The sequence below is a fragment of the Pygocentrus nattereri genome, chromosome 30 (genome assembly GCF_015220715.1).
Source record: "Pygocentrus nattereri isolate fPygNat1 chromosome 30, fPygNat1.pri, whole genome shotgun sequence".
Lineage (NCBI taxonomy): Eukaryota > Metazoa > Chordata > Actinopteri > Characiformes > Serrasalmidae > Pygocentrus > Pygocentrus nattereri.
In genome coordinates this window covers 17,244,145-17,265,215 of record NC_051240.1, presented here as the reverse complement: position 1 = coordinate 17,265,215, position 21,071 = coordinate 17,244,145, and the positions used below count along the sequence as shown (strand labels likewise).

General features: G+C 42.6%; 1 protein-coding gene across 1 annotated transcript; it reads right to left on the bottom strand.

Annotated features, from left to right (window-relative positions):
* Window positions 1–293: 293 nt before the first annotated feature.
* On the bottom strand, window positions 294–13,334 carry fhl2b (four and a half LIM domains 2b). Its single transcript, XM_017715229.2, has 6 exons — window positions 13,222–13,334; window positions 6,742–6,914; window positions 3,448–3,622; window positions 3,022–3,191; window positions 1,043–1,229; window positions 294–604 (listed from the first exon to the last, which is right to left on the bottom strand). The coding sequence occupies exons 2-6, from the start codon at window positions 6,895–6,897 to the stop codon at window positions 453–455; spliced, it is 840 nt and encodes a 279-aa protein (XP_017570718.1). The 5' UTR covers window positions 6,898–6,914; window positions 13,222–13,334; the 3' UTR covers window positions 294–452.
* Between the last annotated feature and the right edge of the window lie 7,737 nt (window positions 13,335–21,071).

The following is a 21,071-nucleotide window of genomic DNA, read 5'->3' as shown; positions in this document are numbered from 1 at the left end:
TTTCCCTGAAGAGTTGAAGCTGTTATAGCTGCAAAGGGTGGGCCGACATCATATTAAACCCTATGGATTAAGATTTCATATGCGTGTGAAGCCAGACGACCGAATACTTTTGGCAATATAGTGTATCTTCATTCAAAATTCAGCAAAATAGTTTTTCATCATAAAGTCTATCATATGGAATATATTACTTTTATGTGGCACACCCTTAAACCACTCAGATCGTTTCATCATTATCTTAATGACATTATCCTGGTATAATATCCTGGTAATTACCTAGAGAAAGAAGACAAATATAAAACAGTAGGATTTAATAGTTAAGTCTAATATTTGACAAGCAGTTAGGCTGTGTAGCTTTGTGGTTAGGTTAAAAGAGCTGTAGGATGTCAGTCATGTATCATCTCATGCAGTCAGCTGATGCACTGGTGCTGGAAGGTTCTGCTGATGGCCTTCGCTCAGATATCCTTGCCACACTCAGGGCACAGGATGTCATCCCTCTCGGTCAGAAAGCCGCGGCCCACCAGAGACACGGAGCATTTCTTGCAGTTGAAGCAGTCGTTGTGCCACTGGCGCTCCTCAAAGGAAATGTACTTGCTGCCACCAAGGCCTGTAATTTTCACATTACAGGGAAAATTGGTAAATTCATTCATTCATTCGACACTGACCTACGCCAGAACAAAATTACTCGAATTAATAGTCACATCAACACATGACGGCTCTCTGTTGGCGGTGCTAACAGTTACTGGTTAGATTAAGAGACAGTCTGGCCAAAAGAAAAAACATAATCACCGCTTCATCTGTTAAAAACATACTACTTACCTACTACAGAGATGCCATTATAGTCTCTAGAGTGAGATTTCCTGATTTAAAGACTAGGAAAACTGAACGAATACTTTTGGCAATATAGTGGATTTGTCCATTTTGGGGTGGGGTCAGTTTTCAACACTATGAAAGCAACCTGGCAAGCCTGGTCCAGATATCTTTAGACTGGCATTCAGCTAATTTATACCTGTTTATGTAAAATGTATAATATTTGTGTCCATACCACTAATAGGGCTGGTGCATGAGGCACACTTCTTGGCATAGAGGTTGCAGAAGCAGTTGAGGCAGTAAGGGAAGTCATCCCGAGAGGTGAAGCGCTGGCCCGACAGCTGCTCTTTGCAGCTAGTGCAAAGGAAGCAGTCCTTGTGCCACGGCTGCTCACGGTAGGTCACACCTCCGGTAGTGATTGGCTGAGGAAAGCAGAAGAGATGGTTTGTGGAAATTAAATTTACACATTTTTTCCCTGCTATTGTACATATAGTCAATCAGCCAGTTTGACAGCTGCAGCTTTGGTTTTGCACTGGAGCTATGAGGCTAATTCAACCTAAATCAAGCAGTGTAGCATTGTGCACATTGCAGGCATAAATAATTCAAACACTTGCTTTAAACCACTTTGAGTAATTTCTCATAGACTTTCTTATGTGGTGCCGGAAAACCATTCATGTCACTCAATTTAAAATTGCTTAACAACTTTGTTGGGTACATTAGCCTCAGAGCCCCAGTACTAAACTAAAGAGGCCAACATCAAATACGTTTTGGCAGGTCGACTACATTGGAACAACCAAACCGCCACTTAATGTCAATGTAACATAAACTTAGCTAAACTATTTGATCTATAACTACCAATTCAGAGCTTATAAAGAGATGATAGAACACGTGGACGGGTCTAAACAGTGTCAGAAACCCGTCTTGTACCAAAGAAGTTCTGCAGAGAAGAAACAGTTTGTCTTTGGCCCGTTAAGGCGTTCATGTTTCAAACAAACCACACCAGAGTTTTGAAGCGAACTGACACCAACGCTTCAGGGTTTGCTTTAATCAATCCAGACTTGCCCCTTATTGATAGTCCTGGCGTGATCTTGACAAGATAAGGTTACCTCTAAAACCTGACCCCAAATTCTTCTACACAGGGTTTGCAACCCAAATGTTAAGAAGAGCCGTGTTGTCCTTACACCAAAAATGAAACCACACTGGCAGCCACGGCATCTTATGTCCATCTTACCATCTTGGCTGTGAATCCTTGTAAAAAATATTATAGAAATGAAAACGCAGAATCTGCTTTAACCTCAGCTATAGCCGCTTTTCTCGCATCTCTGGCAGGAAACTTTTCCTCAAAAGTAGAGCAGTTTCTTGTAAACCGTCTCTCAACATTGGACTTTTTATGAGGCTGAAGTCACTCGCTTCTCGTTTTAATTTCTCATTCCACGTTAAAAGGGCAGAATGTAACCCCTGCACCATTTAAGGTGGAACGGGATAATCCGAATGAGAAGCCGACTTGAGCATTGCAACTTTTTAGTGTTTGACTGTTTCTCGTTGCAGATTAAACGTATCAGGAATGCAAGTCCATTTGTCTCCAGATTCTCAACGTTCGCCTTAAATCTTTCTCTTTGCCTTTTCATTAGCTACTACCTGGGCGAGATTGTTGTCTGCGTTGCTGCATTGCTATGGTGACCAGCAGTCTGTGCACCAACCTTCAGGGTTAAATGGTGAATTATCAGTTACAGGCTACATTCACTCCAGCGTTTAAGACCATTTACTCCTTAAACTGTGTTAAAACAATCAGCAAAGCAGGATTATTTTATTTTTTGTCTTAAAAAAACTAATTCTGCTGCGGCAGTAGAAGAGCTGCTGACCTCAGTTCTAGTCCATCTGAAGTAATCAATAACACAAGCAAAACAGGCGAGCTATTGGTAGGTAACGGAAATGTTTTCCTTTGCAGGAGGTCATTTTGGGGTCACTTTTCAGCTAAGCTGATGTTACATCCATAGGCCTAACAATAGGCTTGTTGTCCGTCGGACAACGTTGACGAGCACACCATCACCCCTTACTTTGAGCATTGCCTTCACAAGGCGTCTGATTGGCTTAAATTTCACGTCGAGGTTGTTCCCTCCCAACTTTTCCTAAAATTTCCTCATGGTTCTCTCAATCCTACATAAATACAGCGTCACTAGTTTAATATTTAGCTCTCGTCTTCACGAGTGTCACCTTTTTGCACTGCACGCATTGCATGGCGAACTGCTTCTCGTAGCAGGGCACACAGAAGTTGCTGTTGTCCTTGGGGATGAAGCTCTTGGTGCCGATGGGCTGCTGGCAGCGATGGCAGGTGAAGCAGGTCTCGTGCCAGCTGTTGCCCTTATGTTCCATCTTCCTAGAGCCTGAGAAAGGGGAGTATTCAGTCAGCATATGTGCAGCCCTCTGACAGCAGGGCACTCAAACAGAATAACGAATAAGAGTAATAATGTCATTAGTCACGATGATCTCCTCTGGAAAACATCCACAAACCCCTCACTGTCTTAAACACCGTAATCACATTTACTACCGCCAGTAGGTTTTTCCGTGTGTTTACATAAGTGTCTATTGAACTCAGGTCACGCAAGGCATGTGAGCATCATGAAACTCTAGGCTGCTCACCAGGCATGATGGTCTTCTTGCACTCATAGCACTTGGAGGAGTATTCATTGGAGTAGCATTCAGTGCAGAGCAGCTGCTCATCCTTGGTCGAGAAAGGCTTGTCCACCAGGGAGCGGTTGCACTTGAAGCAGTGGAAGCAGTCGTCGTGCCAGTGGCGGTCCTTGTAGGACAGATCCTGTTTGGACACAGACAGAAGATCAACACTGGACGTCTAAGTTGTGACCGGCCATGGCGATAAAGCAGAGCTTGTCAGTTTTAGCACAGCTGGTCAGTTTATCGGTCCCATATCCTAACATCCACTTTAAAAAGACAGTTAGTTCTTGATCTAATGTCAGTGGATGTCCAAACTCTGGTTTTAAAAGTTTTCAAGTGTCCAAAACTAATTCGGGAGCGCACAAGTTTTTCTGATGGATTACAATGGATTTAATCTATTGCTTATAATCACACACACCAATCAGGCATAACATTATGAGCACCTCCTTGTTTCTACACTCACTGTCCACTTTATCAGCTCTACTTACTGTATAGCTGCACTCTGTAGTTCTACAGTTACAGACTGTAGTCCATCTGTTTCTCTGATACTCTGTTACCCTGTTCTTCAGTGGTCAGGACCCCCACGGACCCTCACAGAGCAGGTACTATTTGGGTGGTGGATCATTCTCAGCACTGCAGTAACACTGACGTGGTGGTGGTGTGTTAGATGAGCCATCCACTCTGACTTTACATCTACAGGGTAGACTGACAAGATGGGAGTGTCTAATAGAGTGGACAGTGAGTGGACACAGTGTTTAAAACCCCAGCAGCATGATCCACTCGTACCAGCACAACTCACCCTAACACACCACCACCACTGCAGTGCTGAGAATGATCCACCGCCCAAATAGAACCTGCTCTATGAGGGTCCGTGGGGTCCAGTTTGGCCTTCTTGCTAAATATTACTAATATAATATTATTATGTTAATATATAACTAGCTAGCTTTTATTTGTTGATGTTATTCGGTAACTTCGCTAAAATTAGTGCCAGCCTGGTTAATTTTACAGTCGTTTGGACAGTGTCTTTCTATGGTTGACCCACCCTTGGTGACCAGCAGCTACGGTATTACCATAGGACTCTGAAGGACAGCGGAAAAGGAAGGCATGTGAAAAGGTCATTGGCGTTGCATGGTTGATTCTGTTGTGCCCACATGTGTGTGACTTTCATCAAGAAGAAAGGCAAGGCCAAAACGATTACCTCTGATTGTTGGTTTCACGGCAGGTTACTAGCCCATGAGAACTGCATGCGGTGGTGCTTGTGACCAGGCACAGCGTGCAGTAGGTTATTACGTGCGAATCAGAGTGTGTTAGTGAGAGCCAGTCTAATGCTGGGAGCTACATAGTGTGAGCATGGCCTTATGACCCCATGGACTTAATTATCTACCAATTTGGCCTGAGTGAGCACGAGCGTGTGAGTGTGTGTCCACTCATTAAATCACTGGCCCAAGGACTGATGCTCTGAGGCTGAGCAAATTGGCTTCGGTGTGAGGGATGTGGCAGCTAAACAGGCCAAGGACACAGGCACAGATGTGTCCCCACCACAGGCTAGTCTAGCAGGCCAGTCACAGCCTCCTCACCGGGGCTAATGACCAAGTAACGTGACACTAATGGCAGGAGCCTGGAGAGAAAGGAGTGATGCACAAATCCATGGGACAGCAAGTGCTGGCTATATGCTGTTTATAGTGGGGGATTTATCCTCTTGTCTATGGATAGTAGAGGACATGTAGGCAGAGTAGAGGACCTCTTTCATGGAATGAGATCGTAAATCTTCCATTCGCTCTTTTGCTTTTCCGCCCTGGTCATTGTCTTTTACTCACTCTCTTATCGGAGTTGCTCCCACAGAACTGTTTGTGACTTTTTAAGTCTAATTTATAGTGCCCTGTCCTTGAAATGACATTGAGGGACTGTGTGTATCCCATATGTCTGTAGAACAAGTGAGATTGAGTGTTGGTAATACCAGAAGAGCTTGCAAAGCTCGCTTGGCTCTTGTGTCTGGATTAAGGCTCACTCCGCAGCCATGATTTCCTGCAGGGCTCTACCCAGGGTGCCTGGATTGCCCTCTATTTTACTGAGAGCTGCTCCAACTCTCTTGATCCCAGACTGTGTGATCTCTTGGCATCGGATCATCAGAGGCAGGCCAGTCGAGGAGAAACGCTGACCAAATACTGTACAGCTGAAACCTAAATTACGTCAGCATTGGCTAGAATTCATTAGATGCTAAAAATCTTACGTCAGCATTGGCTAGAATTCATTAGATGCTAAAAATCTTAGGGAATCTACTACAGCAGATACAAGGCTGGATTCATGGGTTGCTAAGCTAACATTGGCCTTGACTATAGGCAGCAGTGAGTTAGGCTGAAAAGAAGCTACTCCAGAGTATCTTAACTGAACCACTTAACTTGCTAACCCATGAATCCTGCCTTATACACTGTATTGCCAAAGTATTTGCTCCCCTGCCTTAACACACACAAATTGAGTGTCATCTCATTCTTAGTCCATAGGGTTTAATATGATGTCGGCCCACCCTTTGCAGCTATAACAGCTTCAACTCTTCTGGGAAGGCTTTCCACAAGGGTTAGGAGTGTTTATGGGAATTTTTGACCGTTCTTCCAGAAGCGCATTTGTGAGGTCAGACACTGATGTTGGACGAGAAGGCCTGGCTCACAGTCTCCGCTCTAATTCATCCAAAAGGTGTTCTGTCGGGATGTGTTTTGTACCGCCTATCCCATCGGTCATCAGGCGGAAGGCAGGATACACCCTGGACAGGTCACCAGTCCATCGCAGGGCAGACAGACAGACATACACAATCACACACACCTAGGGGCAATGTAGCATGTCCAATTGGCCTGACTGCATGTCTTTGGACTGTGGGAGGAAACCGGAGAGCCTGGAGGAAACCCACGCAGACACGGGGAGAACAGGCAAACTCCACACAGAAGACCCTGGTCGCCCGGCCGGGGAATCGAACCTTCTTGCTGTGACTGCCCAGGTTAACTGAGGTGACAGCGTTACCCACTGCGCCACCAAGTATAAACTCAAGTACCAATTTTTTTTCTGAAGTTCTCACATGTAATTACGACTTGAACACTTGCAACTTTTAGGTCAGGGACGTCAGAAGAATCAGAATCAGAAGTTTTTATTGCCATTGTCAATGAACAGGATTCACAGACTAGGAATTTGCTTCGGCATGAAGGTGCAACATAAAAAACATGACGGAAACATTGGAAGATTGGATGGAAGAACAACAGAACCTGAACGTACCCTGCTGTTGCAGCCAATGGGCTTCTTGCAGTCCTCACACGTGTTGGAGTAGAGGCTTTCATAGCACTTCACACAGTAGGGGTTCTCCTCCCGCAGAACATACTTCTTCCCAAACAGGGACTCCTTGCAGTAGTGACAGTCGTAGCGCTCTGCCATTCTGGATCAAACGAGAGCTGAAATATGAAGAATATGTTTGGACATATTCTTGTTTGGACAAATGCATATGAAAAATAAAATTTGCATCGCTGCTGCTTTGTAATATTCAGAGCATGAATGATATGCTATTGAACTGAAGCGATGCTGGCTGGTACAGGAGACTCCCATTTCCACACATCTATCAGATGATGCAAACATTTTAAAGTAGCACAAGAAAGTATGCGGGTGTATTAGTATCAGCTGTTATACAACTCCCTAAAATAAGCCTGGCCTATATTCCTCTTTTATCCCCTAGATCTGCATCCAGACCAGCATTGTCGCCTTTAAAACAACCTTTTGCCCTCAAGGCTTCGTATTTGAACCACATTCAGATGGCCAGGTTTTTAGTCCAGGGACTCTGCTTTATCAGAGCTTTTCATTCCAAGCATGTCTGTATATGGAAGCATATGAAATCAGTGCACCACCCTGTGACTCTCATACTTACGCTATGAAGAATAAAGGTTCAAAGTGGTTCTTGGCTTGAATACATGGTTTTAGAAGAAACGTGCATTTGAACAGATTTAAGTAGAGGCTCTTCAGTTGGTTACAAGACTGGTTCTTTATATTTATGCAATTCGGCAGATGCTCTTATCCAGGGAGAATAGAGATAAGTGAACGTAGCATCTGGAGTCTTGCTTGGTCGGGCAGTGAATTGAGGCAAATTGGATAAATCTGTATGGAGGGCAGCAGCATTACCCTCTACACCCCATGTGTCAAACTCAAGACCCACGGGCCTGATCTGGCCCGTCACACAATCCTCTCCGGCCAGCAAAAGTACAGGGAGATTAACTCGAAAGAGGCCCTGAATATTCTGTTATCGATCCCGTTGGGATGAAGCAATCTGAACCAAAATATTCGCTGCATACCTTGACGTGTGTGTAATCAATTGCATTATATGCAATGCTGGAAGTGATCTCTGTTTTCTGCCAGACACATGAAGAGGTACGGGGGGATGGGGGGTTCTGCACCCAGAAGCAGAAGGAGGTTCAACAAGGAGATGGCTGTCTGGTGGCCACCTCATTGCTCTGACACAAGGTCATCCCGGCTTGTTCGAAGCTTCATATACTGAGGAGCTCATTGCACGTTGTTTCGTTCAGATTGATTTGACCCAGAGAAAGTTATTACACAATATTTGGGGCCTCTTTCGAGTGAATCTCCACGTATTTAAATGTTCTATCAACATTAGCCTGTTTCACAATGTGCTGCACTACAGTTCCCAAATAAGGGACACACCCAGTGTCTAGTTCAAGCAAATAGGTAGGTTTAAAGGACTGAGCTCCTGGGTACATTTACATTTAGCATATCCTAAGTAATGTACTGTTGACATTTTTGCATATTTTGAAGAAACAATGATCAGTTCGGGTTATAGCACATTAATTAAAGATGAAATAAAAACTGGCCCACAGATTTAATGAGATTTCTAAATAACTATCTGCTGAAGAAAAGAACCAACCACTGAAACGTTCCTAATGGAACCCAAAGGGGTTCATCTTTGGCAATGCTATAAAGACCCCTAAAGCAGCCTCACTTTGAAGAGAGCTGAAAGTGGGTTGATCATTGTTCTGAAAGTAAGAGAAGCTGCCTTGGAAATGTGTCAACCTTGTGTGCTTCATTCAGTGTCGTTCCTGGATTTAACTGCAACCCTAAACAGCTCAAAAAAAAGAATGAGTGCTGAAATATAGACGGCTCTGACAGACCATATCACTCCAAAGCCTTCAAAGTCACTGGCAATAGTGATAAAGAGGACTCCAAACATAACTCTGCTGGCCCAGCTGTTACTGTATCTGCACTCGGTCAAGCCCTTTTACTGCCACTCAGCGCTGATTAGCTTTAACTTGCCATTCAGAGAGGAGGCTAAGTTTAGATCCCTTCACATGCACACCGTGCCCACTATAACCCGCCACACTGTAAACATTTGTGAAGGCAAATGGGAAATTCCTAGAGGTTCTGATTTAATTGTGTCAGTTTATTCACTGAAAGGGTAAAGTAGGTTTTTGTGAGGACATGATAAGCGCAGCCACGCTGCACGACTGACATACTGGCTGCATTAGAGGCCTTAGGCGGCATTAGAGACGAGCTGTAGTAGGGATGTCGTAATGCCAGAATTTTGACCTCAGTTTAGTATCACAATGACTGAAACTAACAGATACATATAACGTTATGAGCCCCTCCTTGTTTCTGCGCTCATTGTCCAGTTTATCAGCTCCACTTACTGTATAGCTTCACTCTGTAGTTCTACAGTTACAGACTGTAGTCCATCTGTTTCTCTGATACTCTGTTACCCTGTTCTTCAGTGGTCAGGATCCCCATGGACCCTCACAGAGCAGGTACTATTTGAGTGGTGGATCATTCTCAGCACTGCAGTGACACTGATGTGGTGGTGGTGTGTTAATGATGCGCTGGTGTGAGTGAATCAGACACAGCCGTGCTCCTGGAGTTTTTAAACACCTCAGTGTCCACTCTATTAGACACTCCTTCTAAACTTGGGTGGGTATTTGAATGATATGGGTGGGCAAAAACAACAATTTTTCTTAAATTGTAAAAATTGTTTAATGGGGATGGGGGGGGGGTGGTTGGGGGTCAAAAGGAATATAATTACAGTATCCAATGTTTGTAGGGGGGGTCCAAGGCTGTTATCCTGTGAAAAAATAAATAAATAAATAACTCTTTAAAATTTTGGCTTAGAGGTTATAAGCAGCGTGCATTTGTATGAACTAGAGAGGAAAACCTTCATTGGCTGGGCAGACAACGCCCACCCTGGCCCACCCGTAGACATGCCCCCGCCATTGTTACCAAGTAGGTGTCACTTCTGTGTTTTAGATATGCTGATGCATGTGTTTCTGCCTACGTTAAATGAGCATTAACAATTTAACGTCAGTTGTCCGATGAAGGAGCTCCCAAATGATGAAACTGACCAAAGCGTTGGCCATATCTCTGGAGTCATGAGTTCGATGCCCAGCAATGCCACACCCAAGGTGGTCCAAAAGCCCAGAACTGTAGGTAGGACGGCCCACCCCTCCCCCTCTCCCCATTACATAGGGCAATGTTGACATGACAGAATGGGCACTTAGTGTTCTCCTCCAAGCGTGTTGAGGTGTTTAATGATTCAAAGCTTCAGAGGAAGCATGTGTTGACCTGCACACTCAGTTAAAGTCTAGAAAAAGCACTGAACTTTTGATACACCATGTAAGAGTTGTGAACAGAGGCAAAGTTCAGGTAAATCTGCTCGGAGAAAGCTCCCCACGCCTCCCTGCTGCTGCAAAGGAGCCTCTTTGATCTGTCTTCAGCCTAGCACCCTGGCATCAGCAGTGGGCAATAGATCTAAGAAAGTCTCGGTGGTGCCAGCTGTCTACCCAGCACCCTCTTCTGCCTCTCAGAGCACACAAACTCTTCAGTCTCCCTCATTATACTCACACAAACACTCTCAGACACACTGCAGAGGCACATACCCCTCAGACACACGCTTTCATGACATAGACGGCTAATTAAAGACAATGAGGGGGGCCTCAGAGGGACCTTTAGCAAGTTTCAACCAGAAGAGAGGGGAGAGGAGACAGATGGGTGCAGAGCAGGGTGCAGCACACATGAACCTCATATACAGCGATTACAAACCCAATATGGACAGGGGCAGGCTACACATCTGCCTCGGCTAAAAGGCTGGGCAATAAGGCAGAAGTATGGCATCATGATACTCGAAGATGTTTTCACGTTTCACTATATGCGTGATGCATATAGTGAAACGTGAAAACATCGAGAAGAAAAATCAGTTCCCTCAACAATCAACCCTTTCAGCACTTAGTAGAAACATCAATTCATAGAATGTGTTGATGCCATAATCCCATCAGCCACTTGTTGCTATGCAGTTTATTCAGTTATTATACACTTAGCTCCGGCCATGCAAGCTGATTGGTTGAGAGGAGTTCTAACTGTGCTGTTATTTCGCTATAACATCACAAACACTGTATCACTCTTTTTTTTTGCTCACACACAGAAAACGGACACTTTTAAGATCACATTTGACCGACAGCCGATTTGGTCCGACTCTGAAGATGACCACTGAGCAGCTTTTCAGTCGGCAGCTGTGACAGAAGAACAGCTGAACAACCTGGAATCAGCCAGAAATGAAGCCCACACCATTCGCCAGACGTGTCTGATCTTCAGAGTCGGACCAAATCAGACTGAGCCATAAAACTGACCCAATATCAGGTTCAGCTCAGTGTGGTCAGATTTTCTAGATCAGTATTAATGTTGTTTTGTTCCAGCCGGTCTGTAAAGCTTCTTAGACCCCGTTTAGTCTGGCGAATGGTGTTGGGTTCATTTCTGGCTGATTCCAGGTTGTTCAGCTGTTCTTCTGTCTCAGCTGCCGACTGAAAAGCTGCTCAGTGGTGACGACAGTTTGGGAATTTAGTGTAAGGAGCTGGAGAACGAACTGCCGGCTGAGCAGCGAGTGGGTGGAGCTCATTACTCTGACGTAGCAACAAGCTGCTCGTTAAGGAGCTATAATTAGGAGGAAGGAGCTGAACATTAAATATATTAAACGCTGCGTTCACGGCCAGTTTATTCATTTCTTACTGTATTTATTTAACTGCTGTATTAAAGCAGTAGAGACACTCGAGGCGGGAGTTATCATCAAATAACATCACGGCTGTGATGATCTACGGACACCAAATCACAGCCGGGATGTTATCTCATGATAACACACTCCCTCTCATGTTCTTTTGCTTAATTATACAATGATTGTTGTACAGAACCTTATAATTTGTTTAAATCTTTTTCTTAAGGTACCTGCAGTTTATAAATGCTCTAGAACAACTTATAGTACCCAATATACTGTATATATACACTGAAAAGCTCATTATAATCAGTATAATGTTCATTTTACTTTTGAGACCTAAAAAATAAAGTTTTGAGCTTGTGAGCTTGACGTTAATATGTAAAGATCTATGATGTGGTCTAAAAAAAACTCTGAGACATCATATTTGATCATGTTTCTTTTTCTACTGCAATGCCACACATTTACAGCTGTGTGGTTCCAACCCCAAACCACAGCTGGCAAAGCCACAGTTACAAGTGATTAAGCACCTGCTGCACCTACCAAACCCACCACAGCCCACCTACCAGAACCTCATACACTTACACACACTTAACCACATATACATGGGGTATATTACTGGTTATAGTTCTTGACCCAGTGATCAATGGACACTGTTGTATCTGTCAGTGATTTGGACTGTTATTCACCACATAGATGCACCAAATTCAGTAAGAAATGCACGATTCTTCACCACTTCCGAGATTTTGCGAACCGAAAAAAAAAAGTTTCCCTGTTCTGAGCTCATACTGAATTATTCATGTGGAGCCCTGAATAGCCTTGGACGAAATGTGGAATTTGGAGAGCTGTCTGGGTGAGTGAGTAGCGAACTACACATACTTTCCGTGTGATGCGCGTCGTAGTCATCTGCGAGAAACAGGCCAAATTGGGCAGAACAACAAACAGAGCTTCTCTTCATCATTTCACGAAGTTTGAAAGAATGGCGAGCATTTTCCCTTAAATAATTGGAGTCTGATGGGAGAAACTCTGCATATTCAAACTTTATTCTATGAGAAAATGTTCTGTACTGAATAGCAGAATGTATAAAAGTAAATGAGTTGAGGAGCCATTTGATTACCAAATAGCAGAAACAACTGAAGAGAAGACAGAATTGCCTTAGAAAACAGCTGTAGATGGAGAAGAGGAGATAAGAGAAGATGAGAGAAGAGAAGAGGGGAGGAGAGAAGAGGAGAAGAGAAGAGAAGAGAAGAGGAGAAGAGGAGAGAAGAGGAGAACAGAGAAGAGAAGAGGAGAATAGAGAAGAGAAGAGGAGAGAAAAGAGAAGAGGAAAGGAGAAAAGAGAAGAGAAGAGGATATAAGAGAAAAGAAGAGGAGAGAAAAGAAGAGGAGAGAAGAGGAGAGAAGAGTAGAGAAGAGAAGAGAGGAAAAAAGAAGAGAAGAGAAGAGCAGAGAAGAGAAGAGAAGAGAGAAAAGAGAACAGAAGAGAAGAAAAGAGAAGAGAAAAGAAGAGAAGAAAAGAGAAGAGAGTAGAAGAGAAGAGAAGCAAATAGAAGGGAAGAGAATAGAATAGAAGAGAAGAGAAAAGAAGAGGAGAGAAGAGTAGAGAATAGAAGAGAAGAGAAGAGATGAGAAGAGAAGAGAAGAGAAGAGAAGAGAAGAGAAGAGAAGAGAAGAGAAGAGAAGAGAAGAGAAGAGAAGAGAAGAGAAGAGAAGCCTGTGGACGCTACACCTACCTATTGCTGGATTGCTGAGTTTGGCTGGACTGTGCTCTGTGCCTCTGGCTTCTCTGGCTGGGAAAGAGGCAGAGGGGCGATTCCACTTCTCCTCTTTATTGGATTTACTCCCCCTGCGGACAGGGCAGTGGGGTGACTGGGATGGGACAGTCACTTTATCAGGAACTATAAATACAGAGCACTGCTCCACTGCAGTAATCCAGGAACACATACACTTACGTAAGAGATGAATAAGCGTGCATGTATACCTGGTAAGTAAGCTCTATAAGCCTACACAACACTATAATTTACTGTGCATATTATAGAAACAAAGCCTATAGGACCCTGAGTGTAGGCTGGAGGCCATATATGGCTAATTATGAGTCTATTGTACACTAGAGACCAGCTTATCTGCATCCTTTGGAAAAAGGATTTGGTATCGCAGATAAACAGTCAGTTCCTCTTACTCACACTTCACTTAGTGAGAGGTGTCAGGACCAGTCTCTGGACAAAAGCCCTGTCCTCTCTGCGCACTCCAGCCCTCATGAAGAAGTGATAGTCCTTCAAGCTCCAACTGGAGGTGCCCAGCACAAGCACAGTAGTGATGTTCACATACCTGTTGCAGTTTTAGAGATGGGCTTGTTGGGGGCAACGATTCTGTGTTGGATCTTTTATAAACGTGGTACAACCATCTTACAGTGCAAGCAGTTTTGAGATTTTCAAGGTCAGGAAAAGAACCATTACACTCATCAGACAACGGGTCAGATTTAAGGCTTCATGGGTCAAGGAAAGAATGCTCTTACTCATCTAACAAAGCATTGTTTTTGAGGCTTCTTGGACCAAGAAAGAAACCCTCAAAGTCACCTCACAAAACACTCTCAAACCCATCTTAGAAAGCGTCAATTTTGAGGCTTTTTTGAACCAAGGATAGACTTCCCATACTCATCTTACAAAACATCAGTTTTGAGGGCTCCTGGACCAGAGAAAGAACCTGCATAATCATCTTACAAAGCATCAGTTTTGAGGGCTCCTGGTCCAGAGAAAGAACCTGCATAATCATCTTACAAAGCATCAGTTTTGAGGGCTCCTGGTCCAGAGAAAGAACCCTCAAACTCATCTTACAAAGCATCAGATTTGAGGGCTCCTGGTCCAGAGAAAGAACCCTCAAACTCATCTTACAAAGCATCAGTTTTGAGGGCTCCTGGTCCAGAGAAAGAACCCTCAAACTCATCTTACAAAGCATCAGTTTTGAGGGCTCCTGGTCCAGAGAAAGAACCCCCTTACTCATCTAACAAAGCATCAGTTTTGAGGCTTATTGGACCATCAAACCCATGCTATAAAGCATCAATTTTGAGGCTTTTTTGAACCAGGGATAGACTTCCCATACTTATCTTATAAAGCATCAATTTTGAGGGATCTTGGACCAGAGAAAGAACCTGCATACTCATCTTACAAAACATCAGTTTTGAAAAATTACCTCACAATAAAGTTTTATGAGTATGTCATGTTTTCAGTACTTTAAAAAAAAAAACTCCAGTTGTGCTCATAACTTTACATACTTACCATGTTTGGAACTTATGAGCGATCATAGAAAAACACATTTCTTTAATTGTGCTCAGAAGAAGTGATTCATAATTGCAGAAATTGGTGCATATTATATGAATCACTAACAGAAATTGCACAGACAAAAGATTACAAACCTTGATTACAAGAACGCATTTATGTATTACGTCATTTGGAATAATCAGACTTTATGGTCACAGCCATAAACATTATGTTTGGGAAGTACTTCACCAGGCCCCTGAAGAATAACACACCATCCTTATCATGGAGCATGGTGGTGGCTGTTTTGGGGGTATGTGAGCTAAAATAGCAGAAAATCTCATCAGAAAAAAGTGAATTCAGCAGATTAACATACATTACAATCCCTGGACCTCAACATGAGGCCCTGTGAAAAGACTTTACAGGACCTGGAGGCTTTTTGCCAAGAGCAGTGGGCAACTTTACCACCTGAGAAAGTACAGGCGTTCATTCACAACCATCACCAAAGGCTGCAAGCTGTCATTGATGCCCAAGATGCCTACACACAATATTAAGGGCCAAGGGTAAGTAAACTTTTTGTTGTGTAATTTCAGTTTTTAACGTGATTAAATTGATACATGACTCATTTCTTATTATTTCTGATTATAAATACCGTCATCTGAGCACTTTTGGCAAAAAAAGTTTATATAAGCACCAATATTTTCTAAAATTCAGTCAGGGGTATGTGAACTTATGAGCAGCGCTGTTTATTTCACAATATTGAGATCTAAAGCAATTATACAGAGCCTGCAAACAATAACAACAACCTCCAACATGTAGTAACTACAGACTCATATAGCAGATTCAATGTCAGCCCAACATGACATCATGTTATTGCATAAATCCATTTTGACCATTCCTTTGTTTTTGTTTTTCTCAGGTTCCCTCTTAAATCGTTAACTTTTAATACTCTATTAAAAAAAATTATATTCACAATTTTCTATCATGAAATTTTGTAACGGTTTACTCTGGTATATTATGGTATATAATGGTATATAGTGCCATATCACCATCCCTTCTCCTAGTCCTGGTAAAATTACTGCCATTTAGGTCCATTTATGTCAATACAGCTTTAACTTATCAGAGCAGCTTTTACTGGCTACCTCATCTGTCTTGCAAGTGGCCTGACAGCTCCAGTCCTTCAGTCTCAGCTGGGCCAGAGCAGCCTGGTCATGCCAAGGCCTTGTGGAGGAGGGTGGGGGGTGATGCAGCTTGGGAGGATTAGAGGCTAATCTGGGAAGCCCCCATCAGCCAAAGTGATGGGGTCTGATGAGACAGGGAGGCCCAGCACCTGTTGCCCCCCCCAGCTATGCCCTCTCTCATATGTCATACCCGGAGGCACTGGGATTTTTCTGCAGCGTCACTGAGAAGGGCCTGAAACCTCATGTCCATCGTCAATTAACACAAGACGCCCACGGGGAGGGCAGACTCTCGGTGCATGTGGAGAGCAAATAGTCTTCATCTGTTTTCCAAATCCAAGATGTCCCAGCGGAATCGGCATAAATCATTACTGATTGATAATTGCTCTGCGTGCACGTCCTCAACCAAAACAGAGGCCTACAGAACTTTTACTTCTAGTTGTAGCTCATTTTCCACCTGCATGGGACTTCAATAAGATCATAATAGGCTTCAATTTTTCTCTAAGCGTGAGAACACAAGCAAAAATACTTACTATGTGGGGGGTAACATACTTATAACACAGGCTTCAGCTAGCTAGTTTATGCAGCAGCGAACTAGTGGCAGCCTTCAGTTTGGCCCATAAGGGTCAGAAATGAGAAAAACCCACCTCTGTGATGCTCGTTTGTAGTGGCACCCTGAGATTTTGCGTAGTGTGTTAGGGCTAAGACAACAAAACTGGTGATAACATAACAATCAAATTTAGGCATTTTTCTCAGAAACAGCCAGAACATCTTTAATGGGCATAAATACAGGTAGTGGTGGACCGTAACTGAGTAACTGAGTAACTGAGTAAATGTAATTAGTTACTGTACTTTAGTATTTTTGGTGTATCTGTACTGAAGTTTCTCCGCTCTAGACTTTCTCCTTTCACTCCACTACATTTCAGAGTCTAATATCCGACTTTTTCCTCCTACATTTTGAGAAATCTGTCGTTCCTTTTGGTTTCTGTGTGTATAAAAACGTAACATGTCAAAACGAAAGAAGCGCAAAGCCAGAGCACCAATCAGGGCCCAGCGGTCACTTTGTTTAGAGCTGGTTTTGACCTGTTGGTCATACCGACCCAGTGCAGCACGCGGTTCAACGTCAGCGCAGCAGCGTAAAACTTTGGGAGAGTCTGTTCAACATAAATGATGAACTAACCTAACTTTGTGTAAATAGAGCTCAATATAGAAATATGTCCACATATGCAGTCGAGACTGACGCGGCTTTTTTCTGAATTTCTACAAACACCATTTCATTTTATAGTAAATGAGTTTGGGCTGGTTTATGTTTATGAACAGACGCCTACAGATCAACATAGTAAAGGAGCTCATCTGTGATCCTGAGATTAAAGCCAGTTTTTATTCAACTTAAACTTGGAACTAAGTTGTAAATAAATCTGAAACTGAAACTTTGCTTGTGTGTAAAAAGTGATTTCAGAGCCACTCGGTTCTCCCTGATGGAAACTGTTTACCTTCAGTGTTTTGTGCTTCTGATCATTTTAATAGACGTCAGCGTCACTAATTAATGACGTTCTATTAAAAGACTGGTTTACCAAGAGAGACGCTGGAGGACTTTCACCTGAAATGAGTTCATGAAGCCAGTCTGGTTATAAAAATGATAACAGGACATCAGAGCCAGAATTACTCTTTTAGTACTTTTACTTTATACTTAAGTACATTTGAAGGGAAATACTTTAGTACTTTTACTCAAGTGGAGGTCTAAAGGGAGGAACTTCTACTTTTACTGGAGTGATATTTCACCTTGGGTGTCTCTGCTTTAACTCGAGTACATGGTTTGTGTACTTCGTGCACCACTGAATACCGGTAACAGACAATGCAAACAAAATTCAGCCTTTAATTTGGTTCCTATGATGTTTTTAGCAATATCATGTACTTTTATGCACTTTTTTATAGATTATGCCAGAAACCATATGAGCAAGTCTATTTGAAATTTGTTAACAACTTAATGTGATTTGAAGCAAACATGTGATGATTTAGGCATTTAAGTGTAACAGCTGACTACAATTTTCCATTACTTTCCATTACATTAACCTCATAGCTCAAGAGCAAAAATAAAGAAACTGCTTTTGGTTACCAAACATGCCTTGGTGGATTAACTACATTTGGGGTAAGGGTAAAATTGCATATAACTCTGTCTCTCCCATAAGGACCTGGCTTGAGTACAGCACTGATACACCCAATTAGGTCACCTATGGGTGCCCACTTTCAGCTCTAAAGGCCTGATTTGCACCAGTAGGGGGTGTTGTGGCCTCCAGTACCCTCAACACTGTGCCACCTTCTCTGCCTGGAGATAAGGTCTAGATAAGACCAGCAGCGTCAGAGGCAGTTAAAACTCACGGCTAACGAGATGCAGAAAAGGTCAGCAATGATCCTCCTGAACCATCACTGTGGCTGTAAATTATTCAGCGCTGGCAGGCCAGACACGTCCAGCAGCCAGGGCGCAGGTCCAAACGCTGTGTGCTTCTATAGCTCACATTATCCTCTCTATGAAAGATGCCGAGTGTGTTTGCCCAAGGATCTTTTGCTAAATATGCGTGCCCACTTCTTAATCCTGACACTCAAAACAACTCAAGCCACTACAAAGAAGTTCTCTGAATTGAGTGAGTGATATTTGAAGCTTTGACATCGTATCAAAGGCAAAGGCACAAAGAAGTTGTTTGTTTTTTGGCTTGTTTTTCTATTAAAGAGTATTCTGTCTAATTGGTTGACGTATTTCAATGTGTCCACATCTCACACCTAATGCACAGGAATCTCCCAGTCCATTTGAGGAGAGTCCATCACTTATGGGTTTAGAAAAGCACACAAGCCCTGTGAAATTTTCCAATTAAAAACAGGGACATTTCTTAAAAATAAACCGTCATGGAATCCAATTATATTAATAGAGCAGCAAATTAGAGATGGGCTACTTTAACCCAGTTGTCAGGATAGCAAGTTAATAACCAAATAAACTGGGTTTTTATGGCCCGACACACTTAAAAAGATGGTTCTTCTATGTTTTTTTTAGTACAGAAAATGGTTCTATATAGAGGAGCCAAAATGAGTTCTACTGTTATAACAAGTTTGACATCGTTACAATAGAAGAACCCTTTTCGGTGCTATAGAGAACCATTTTCGAATAAGGTTCCATATAGAACCATCTACAGCATATAGAACCATTATGTGCGCTATGATGAGCACTGAGACTCGAGTCCCCCACACGAGGAAAGGACGAGGCGAGAAACAGCAGTCAGAGAAGAAAGTGAGTCAGAGGGAAGTTATTCCACACAGCGTGCTCTAAAAAGAGAAAACTGACAATAAATATTGTTGAAATTTGACTGAATTGTATTTTATTTGACTTCACATTCAGTTGTTGACTGTATAACATGTTGATATTCCTACTAGGCTACTTCAATAAACAGGATATGGCACTGAATCATGATGCAAGTTAGACGTTATGATGTTCTGGACCTTTTCTTGAGGAAATTTGGACCTTATTGAATTTTAATTAAATACCCTTGCGGTAGACTATGCAAACTCACAGAGTGGGGCTGCCAACGTTGACGCGTGTAGCCAGTAAAAATCACTTATCCTCCTTACAGCAGGGGTGTCAAACCCAACCACTAAAGAGGCCGTATTAAAAAATCTCAACAAATCTGAGGACCAGAGAAAAAGTGCTTTTAATTGGATTTAATTAATGTTGTGTTATAACCCGAACTGACCATGGTTTATTCATGATGCGCAAAAACCTCAACAGCAAAATACAGACATTTGTAGTAATAAAGTATTGAAACATTATGTAAATACTTGAATTATTAAAAATTGAATTGCACCCAGGAGCTCAGTCTTTTAACCCTGCCTATCTGCTCGAACTAGACACCTGGCTTCCTTTCTCTGCTGTGAGTTTATTAAGACTTGGGCTCAGTTTCTGAGCTGCTGAGCTGATGTTCAGTGTTTAAGTTGGTTGAACTGCAGCTGTAATGAAGCTAGCCTCTGAAAACAACAGCACAAGAACTGTGCATCCGTGGTTTTGGACTGAGAGACCCAAAAAGCTCATACGTGTGATGGTCAGGTGTCCGCATACTTTTGGCCAAGTAGTGTATCACCACCCCTGTGAAAGAGAGGTTTTTCTACAGTGCATCATTTTACTGAATGACTCTGAGTGATCTCAATGTTTGAATTGGGCAGGAATTCCATTATTCCAGTTATTCCATAAACACTCAAGTTTTTGTTTTTAAATGTGTCATGAGGTTCGCTTCAAATAAAGGTTTGCTTTTGCTACCCAGACATTCAAGGCTTGCGGCGGGAACGTCCTAAAAGTGAGATCAAAGACTTACAGCTTAATGCTTTACATTAGAGTTTCATAATGCACTGATTCATAATCAGTAAATTAATAATACAGCTTATCAGAAATCAGAGGAAGCTTTTCCAGATGACCACTTGTGACCATTTGCTAACAATAACTTCAAGCTTATTAGTTTAAACCAATTACAAGCAGAAATGAAGTTAAGCCACCAGAACATTTGCGACGGTCTTAACTGAAGACTGATTCAGCATCCATACAGTGTTGTGAGCTTATAAGAACATACTACATGATTTAATAAGAGAAACTGGAGAAACTGGAGTCAGGAAAACACATATATTAATGTCATCATGTTGACCACTGGATACTTATTCCTATTAACAAAAATAAAAGGTCAATTGCATTTTCTCTTTTTAGCCTATTCAAGCACAGGCTATACATTATATTAACCTCTGTAGCTCCCATCTAGAAAAATATATGAACATGGTTTTTATACACTATATTTCCAAAGGTTTTCACTCACCCATCGAAATCACTGAATTCAGGTGTTCCAGTCACTTCCATGGCCACAGGTGTATAAAGCTGAGCCCCTAGGCCTGCAGACTGCTTCTACAGACATTAGTGAAAGAATGGGTCGCTCTCAGGAGCTCAGTGAGTTCCAGCGTGGTACCGTGATCGGACGCCACCTGTGCAGCAAGTCCAGTCGTGAAATTTCCTCACTACTAAATATTCCACAGTCAACTGTCAGTGGGATTATAACAAAGTGGAAGCGATTGGGAACGACAGCAACTCAGCCACGAAGTGGTCGTCCACGTAAATTGACAGAGCGG

Bases quoted from the DNA above. Each gene is read 5' to 3' on its own strand.
- fhl2b (XM_017715229.2), bottom strand. From the start codon at position 6,897: ATGGCAGAGCGCTACGACTGTCACTACTGCAAGGAGTCCCTGTTTGGG. The intron at 3,192-3,447 runs GTGAGCAGCCTA...CCCCTTTCTCAG, and splicing joins CAAGAAGACCATCATGCCTG to GCTCTAGGAAGATGGAACAT. The intron at 605-1,042 runs GTATGGACACAA...TGAAAATTACAG, and splicing joins ATGCACCAGCCCTATTAGTG to GCCTTGGTGGCAGCAAGTAC.